At 35.6% G+C, this 8,028-nt stretch overlaps 1 protein-coding gene across 5 annotated transcripts in view; it reads left to right on the top strand.

The window, feature by feature from the left end:
• The window catches only part of GPAT3 (glycerol-3-phosphate acyltransferase 3), a 52,093-nt gene that overhangs the window by 31,422 nt on the left and 12,643 nt on the right, over positions 1–8,028 (top strand). For all 5 annotated transcript variants that reach the window (XM_077142960.1, XM_077142962.1, XM_077142958.1 and 2 more), the window contains 4 exons: positions 6–276; positions 4,412–4,486; positions 4,996–5,085; positions 6,407–6,500. In XM_077142960.1, the coding sequence (XP_076999075.1) occupies positions 6–276; positions 4,412–4,486; positions 4,996–5,085; positions 6,407–6,500 (530 nt within the window). The remainder of the gene's footprint in view (positions 1–5; positions 277–4,411; positions 4,487–4,995; positions 5,086–6,406; positions 6,501–8,028) is intronic.

Raw genomic sequence — 8,028 nt, 5'->3', positions numbered from 1 at the left:
TTAAGGTATTATCCAAAGAGATGAATCACCCATGGAAAAAGGGCTCTCTGGTCTGCGAGGAAGGGACTTTGAGCTGTCTGATGTATTTTATTTCTCCAAGAAGGGACTGGAAGCCATTGTGGAAGATGAAGTGACCCAGAGATTCTCCTCAGAGGAGCTAGTGTCATGGAATCTCCTCACAAGGACAAATGTAAATTTCCATTATATCAGCTTGCGGCTCACCATGGTGTGGGTTCTGGGTGTCATAGTACGCTACTGTGTCCTACTACCTCTGCGGTAAGTTGCCTGCCCAACAATTTGGTGGTATAATCTGTTGAGCTTTCTTTTTTTAATCATGTGTATAATGGCCACATAAGAGTGTTGTGCTTCTAATCCTACCTTTTTTCCACTTAGAAAACACCACCAAACGTGACTTCTGCAGGAACTTGCTAAGTTATCTGTCCTTCTTTCAATATTTTTTCCCAAATGAAGATACGCATGTAGAATCCTATATATATATGTATGTATGTATATATATTTCATAATCCAAATCTAGTTTGCTGTTACAGTCATAGCTAATCTGAGGATAGAAAGAAGAGGAAAGTTAGAAAAAAAGAAGAAAGAATTTACATTTTCACATTCATCAAATGTCAATATAACAAATACAGCCCTTTCACTGCCTCTCTTTCCGGCCCTCCCTTTCTGCTTCTAAGTAATGAAGGAGTTGGAGAGGGAGGCCACCTGAAGCCCGGTTTACTAAAACCAGAGTATGGGACATCAGAGAAGAAGAAGTGACATTGGGAAATGGGTTGAAGGTGCAAATGGTCAAGATATTTTTAGCATGACAATGGCAGGTAGTGGGTATGGGAAGCAGCCACAACATTGCAAATGATTGTTATGCTTCATTTCTGAAGAACTGGACATGGCCTTGGCATTTTCTCAACACAGCTTTACAGGCACTTGCTTTCACCCCATTAAAATTGACACATACGTTAAACCCCTTTACCATCCCTAGGGTGGCTTATTCTTGCCTCATTTGGATTTATTACGAGGGAAAAAATTGCCTAAGTAAAGGCAAGTGCAGATCTCAAAGAAACTTCTGTTTTCTTTTGCTTGTGTGACCGGTGTCCAGACGTTGGGACATATTATGTCTTCTGGGAATCACTTCATCTGTGGTACCACAATGAAATTCAAGGTTTTATGTACACTTATGCTTGACCCTTAAGCCAGTGGCTTCCAAAGAGGGGTTCATAAACTCTGAGGCTGCACAAAACTAGCCATTGGCATGTAGAAAGGAAATGCTAGAGTGTCTATTTTTGTTTTTTATCTTAAAAAGAAATTAAACTTTAGTAATATTTAATGTGTGGATTAGCTTTTATGTCCTCACTTGGTCCATAGGTCAAGTACTGTATCCAAGATAACCTGAGGGAAGAATGGGAAATCCACAAAACAGAGGGCTTGAGATGCCCTCATTTGTTCATTGTAGCTTTCACCATGCTGGGGTATATTGCAGTTTATGGGGAACCTGGAAAATGGTATTATGCTCTACTATCTGTTTTTTTTTTTTTTTTTGAGGGGGGTGTGCATGGTTCAGGAGTTGAACCCAGGCCCTCCTACATGGAAGGCAAGCCTTCTATCACTGAACCACATGTGCACCCCTACTATCTAGTTTTAACTAAAGCTCAAAAAAATAGATAAGTGACAAAAAAGAAAAGAAGGTACAACAGATTTAAGATAACAACAGTAATATAAGTAGCCAAGAATAACAAGAAAATGGCAGGTTGAGATTCCTATTCCTAGTACACACTATTCATTAGGAAAGGTATTGCTCTGTAAATGCTTTTTTAAAAGAAGCACTTGCTACAAAGTGAGCATTAAAAAAAAAAAGATTGTGCTAAAATTGACCAGTGATGATTGCAAAACTATGAATATACCAAAAAACATGTAATTGTACACTTAAAATGGGTGAATTGTATGGTACGTGCATTGCACCTCAATAAACCTATTAAAAACAAAACAAAACAGAATGTAGCTGAAAATTGTGTTATCTGTGAGAACTCCCCTATTGTATCTCTTAAACTGAGAAATAGGATTTTTTGTCCTGTTAATGTAGCAGAAAGTTTCAGTAGTTTTGAACCCTTGTTTATGTTAAAATGCAACCCCTTCTAAATTAATTTGTAGGAACAAGTGATTTTCATTAGGAAAGATGGAAAAAAGTTATTTGGCCAAAAAAAATTATAGTTGGTGGATGAAATTGAAAACTGATTTTAATTACTGACCTGACATTAAAATAAGGTATCTTGAGAAAACTGAATTAGACCTTTACATAGATGTGTCAAAAGATATTAAACTGGGATTTTTAGTAAGATTTAACACTGTAATAAGGTGTATATAAGGAAACGTATTAAATATTTGCCCTCACTAAAAATATTATTAATTATATTTTAAGTGAGGGCAGAAGGTTTTTATAACATTAATGTATACAATTTTAAAATATTATATTTATAAAATAGTTTTCATCTTATTAAGTCTTTCATGTTTGTGGATGTTTTATAATGTACATGGTATCAGTTTAGTAGTGTTTTTAGATCATTCTTAAACATATTGGGGGGCATATGCTCAGATGTTTTACGGATGGAGTGTTTCCTAACTAGGAAATAAGACCATTTCCTTAAACTATTTTTCTATATTAAATAATACTAAATTACTACGTTCAATAATAATAATAATAACAGTGATCATCATAATGATAAACTACTGGGACACATTATAACAGAATATTAAGAACATGAATTCTGGGACAAGACTGCCTGGATTCAAATATCAACTCTGCTGCTTACAGAGTAAGGTTTCTTACTTGTGTATCCTTGCACACCTTCCTGAGCTTCATGTTTCTCAGTTGTAGCATGTATCCATGTAAAATTTTATGTTCTTGTGAGAAAAATTTGAATTGTTTCCTTTTCCCTCCTCGTTATTAAAAAAATGCAGGAAAAAACAGTTATTTTCAGATTTACAAATTATTTCTTTTTATAACTTAAAGGAAATAATATGGCCTCAGAGTCTGGAGGAAGATTAGATGCGTTAAAAATACAAAGCACTTAGAATATTGCCTGGCACGGTGTTAGCTGCTATTTTATCATCGTTGGATGTAAAGCCTGAGATTGGTTAAGATAAACTGTTTTGGATGCTCCAAATACCTGGCGAGGAGATAGAGGTGGACACATCTCAAGAGTAAACGAGTTTGGGGTTCGTAAACCCAGGGGTTTTGTGAACTGGAGGGGTAACTGTTGCTGACCATTTATCTCAGGCAGCCACGGCAGCTTCCCCATATTGAAGGGCCCTTCTGGCACAGCAGTGGCGGTTTCATTCGGCTTAGTGAATACCTCACACGTTGAGCAAAACTTGGTAATGCCCTTCGCAAAACTAGGAGAATACAGATAGTGCTCCGGTTCCATATGAAGGGACAGTGAGGTGATCTGAAGTTTTTGCTTTCTCTATTTGACAAAGTAAAAGAGTAAAAAAAAAATCTTGTTAGAAAAATATGATTGATTTCTTTCCCATTTTAATCAAATCTCACTTATTCTCAAAGATTTAAATCTAAACCTTTTCTTTTTGGGTAATTTTATTTACATTTCTAGGAAAAAGAACTATGTTTTTTTGTTTATTAAAAGCGCTTTTCAAAATGACGAAGTATGTATTTATGTAGAGATAAAAGATATTAATCACCTTTTTTGCTAACTTCTGAGTTTTCTTGAACCATAAAAAGAGTCAGCACTTGGATTTGCATTAAAAATATCTACAGGGTAATATATTTAGGAGTTCCCCTTATGAAAGAGCCTTTGAGTATAATTTCCTAGCTATTTACTCTAAATTTTATGTTCTTATGAGAAAAATTTGAATTGTATCCTTTTCCCTCTTCATTATTAAAAAAAAAATGCAGGAAAAAACAGTTATTTTCAGATTGACAAATTATTTCTTTTTATAACTTAAAGGAAAAAATTAACAAGGTTTTGCTTGCCTTTTTTATTGTAAAAAAAATTAAAATGCATCAGAAGAGCAGAAGGGCAAGCCTTCTTTTCCCCTAAACTACTGAACTGCCAAGTTCAATCTCTGCACACAAAGAATTATATGTACACAGGCCTTTTCTGTGTCCATATAAACTAGATACACATAGTTATTATTTTGAAATGGTATCAGACTCTGTGTATTATTCTGAAATTTACTTTGCTTGTTTCTCTTGAAATGTATCAATAAACATTCTTCCACCTTAGTACCTGTGGTTTAACCTAACTAGTTTCTCGCTGCATCCTATTCCTTAGAGGAAGTGCATCACAATGTATTTGCAATTTCCTTATTTATGGACATTTAAGTAATTTCCTTTTTTCCCTACTGTACGATTAACTTTTGCATTACTTTCTCTTCTCTTTTTCAGGGTTACTTTGGCTTTCATTGGGATCAGTTTGCTGGTTATAGGAACTACAATGGTCGGACAGCTGCCAGATGGCAGGTAAAATGTTTTCTTCTATCCAGCCGTAAGTAGAACTGTCTTTTTTCCTAACTGTGTCCCCGAAGAGAACATTTGTTATTTGTTAGAATCTTGATGACTTCATAGCTTTAATTTGTTTTTCTGTCATACTTTCATATAACTGGAAAATGGTGATTTTTTCAAAGGGAAGAGAAAAAAGAAAATAGACTGAGGAACCCAAAGGAGAGCAAAGGAATCTGATAGTATTGGCAAGTTCATAAGCCTGAGACCAGAGAAACTTCAGCTTATCTTGGTCAGGAATTTATCATAATAAGTCTACTGGAGAGGGAGATACTTGCCAACTATTTCCAATTCTCTTGATAGACTTTTGCCACTTAATAATAAAGGCCTCAACAAGACTGGGAGAAGAATTGAACTGTTGTGTTTCAGAACACAATATGCTGCTATAAGGAAGCACATTAAAGCTTTTAATGTATAGTTTCTTAGAAGTGCCTGGAAATGCACAATGAAACATTTTCTTTTTCCTTCAGCCTCAAAAACCGTCTGAGTGAACTGGTCCACCTGACTTGCTGCCGGATCTGTGTGCGAGCCCTCTCTGGAACCATTCATTACCATAACAAGTGAGTGCCCCTGTCCAATCATATCTGGGTAAATCCAGGTATGATTGGCAAGTAAGTAAGTAAGTAAGTGGCATAGTCAGATTTTGAACTGGGTCTGTCTGATTTTAAAAATGATGACATTGACATCCCTGTGGTATGGTGGAAAGAAGATTAGACATGGATTCTGGAGGCCTGGTTCCTAGAATTTGTTCTAAAATCCCATAACTGAGCCTTTGAACAAAATAACATTCTGCTTTCCTTTCCTGCAGCCATAGAAATTAAGGATAGATAAGTATTTAGCTAACCAAAAGGGATTTTGGTTCTTTTTACTATTAACTCAGTTATACTTTTTACATTTAACCTCATTGTTTTTAAAGCTCTAGGAAAAGTCTTTCTTTTTACAGATTGAGTCTTTTTGTCTCCGTTATAGAAGGGAAATCTTTTATCATTTGGCTTTATCATAGAAGGTCCCTTAAAATTCTATGATTTTCTGACTGGGCTATGAGTTTTGGGATAAGTTTAAGAAAATGCTCTGGTAGAAAAGTGATCAGAGGAAAGGCACTTTAATTATGTAGAAAAAGGCTGACATCACTATATATTTCTACTTCTTAGAGGCCCAGAGGAAACTATTTCATTGACCTAAATCTAGGGCAGAGATCGACAAACTAAACTATGACCTGTGGACCAAGTCCAACCCTCCACCTGTTTTTTGTAAATAAAGTTTTGTTGGAATGCAGCCACATGCTCATTCATTTACATATTGTTTCTGGCTGCTTTTGTGCCACAGCAGCAGAGTTGAGTCATTATGACAGGGATTGCCTGTCCTGCAAAGTGTAAAATATTTACAGTCTGACTCGAGACAGAAAAAGTTTGCTTCTCCTGCTTTCGGGTGGGAAGGAAGGATCTCTGGCAAATTTACTTTTTTTTCTTGCAAATTTACTTTTACCACTAAAAGTGATGCTTGTAACATGAAATACTTAAAATGAGCGAAAGTTTTACAGAATACAAAATTTGTTTATGAACTAAAGATATGGAATCCTTGTAATTAACTCAGGATTTTAAAATCCTTTCTTCATGATAAAAGGAAAACTTGATCATTACCCCAAAAAAATGACAGCAATATATGTATATATGAAGGGAACATCATGGCTCTTTTCTCCTATATTCCTAACCCGTTCCCATCATACTGCCTAGAGTTGACTTCTTGAGTGGGCTCATAAATTTCCAAACTTTATGCTTTAACATACTCTTGAAAATAAAAGAGGATGAGTCTTGTTATATTGTTCTGCCGAATAATGGGCACTTTACAAGGTTTACTATGTACCATTGTTTGTCATTGCAGGCAGCACAGACCACAGAAGGGAGGCATTTGTGTTGCCAATCATACCTCCCCCATAGATGTTTTGATCTTGACAACAGATGGCTGCTATGCTATGGTGAGAGTGGCTCATTGATATTTCAAGTAGTTGCGTGTTTTGTAGATTATGCAAACTTTTAATTTATTTTGGCACAAATTAGAAAGTTCGTTTCATATTTTAAAGTGATAGGGTTGTATTGTCGCTATAAAAGTTGTGAATTATATTTACATGAAGAATGTATAGTGTAAGAACAAGGAAAGCAAATTGTCACTACACTTAGTAAAAGCTCAACTTATGTAGACAGACTTGAGCTTGGTAGGACTTTGTCAAGTTGATTCCATCTCGCCAGTAAAATCTCTGCCAATGTTTAATAACACTTTGTAACAGTAAATGCTTCCTCCTAAAGCTGTCCAAATCCCTTGCCAGCCAGTTAGCTCTCTCTTTCTTCAGGGAATTATATAAAATTTTTAAAAAAATCTGGTTATTTAATGATCAATCACTGAAGACAAATATTTATATCACATTGCCTCTCTTGTATACACACTCCCAAAACAAACCCAATAAACCATGTGGTCCACAGTAAAAGGCATTATTTATTGATTAGGTATCTGCTGCAGGTAGGAGAAGTGGGGAGTGCTGGTACATGTGCTGGTATTTGGCTGTCCATGGGTATACTATCATTGTGGGATTTTGAAAGCCTTTGTAAAGAACATCTACTTATTGCCAGATATTTAATCTGTCTGAAACTATAAGCTCAGATAGTTTTAAATCTGTCTAAAACTCGTGGACAACCACATTTTAATACATCAAATTTTTCTAAATTGTGAAGCTCTTTCTGAACCTAAGGAGGCTTTAACTACCTGTATGCAAAAACTTATGGGTATTGGTGGTTCTTAAAATTTAGGGGATTAAAAATCAGATGAGAGTAATGTAACCTTTTTAGGAAAACAGATATTTGTAGGCATCTACATACAAATTCAATATATAATTTCAAACTGTTTATGGGTACCCTAAAGTCTATTCAAGACCTCAGGTTAAGAATCCTTATGAGACCCCCCAGCACAGTTATTGGTGGATCTAATAATCCTTGTATTTTTGTGGACAAGCACTGTCACATCCATTATATTTGACTTTTTCTCTGGAATACAATGAGGTTAGGGCAGAGATTTTATTATAGATGAGGAAGCAGAGGCCCAGGCATTTTAACCAACCTGCCTAATCATGATCTTGCATTTCTGAGACCATATTCCTTCTATGTCCTGGTCAATGAGGAGTTGAGTTACCTCATTTGTGACTGAGGATCTTAGATTTTTTTTTGACAGTAGTTTTCTGAGCTTTGTGATCAAGCATAACTGCAATGACAATGTTAACTGAGGTTTAGAAAAGCATAGTAACTGCAAACTTTCCAATAGCCTGAATGGTAGAAACCTAAACCTAAATCAGAGGCAGTGTAGCACAGAAGTGGGTGGACACTGTACTGTAACCTCCAGAGTTTAACCTCTTCTGGTTAAACATAAACTATGTTTCTAAAGAACATAAAAGAATCTCTTCTCAATGATTTTTCTACGCATTTTTTTCTCCTAAAGAAAAGGCCTCCTTTTTTTTT

The sequence above is a fragment of the Tamandua tetradactyla genome, chromosome 24 (genome assembly GCF_023851605.1).
Source record: "Tamandua tetradactyla isolate mTamTet1 chromosome 24, mTamTet1.pri, whole genome shotgun sequence".
Classification (NCBI taxonomy): Eukaryota; Metazoa; Chordata; class Mammalia; order Pilosa; family Myrmecophagidae; genus Tamandua; species Tamandua tetradactyla.
The sequence above is the reverse complement of the archived record's forward strand: the minus strand, read 5'-3'. Positions and strand labels throughout refer to the sequence as shown.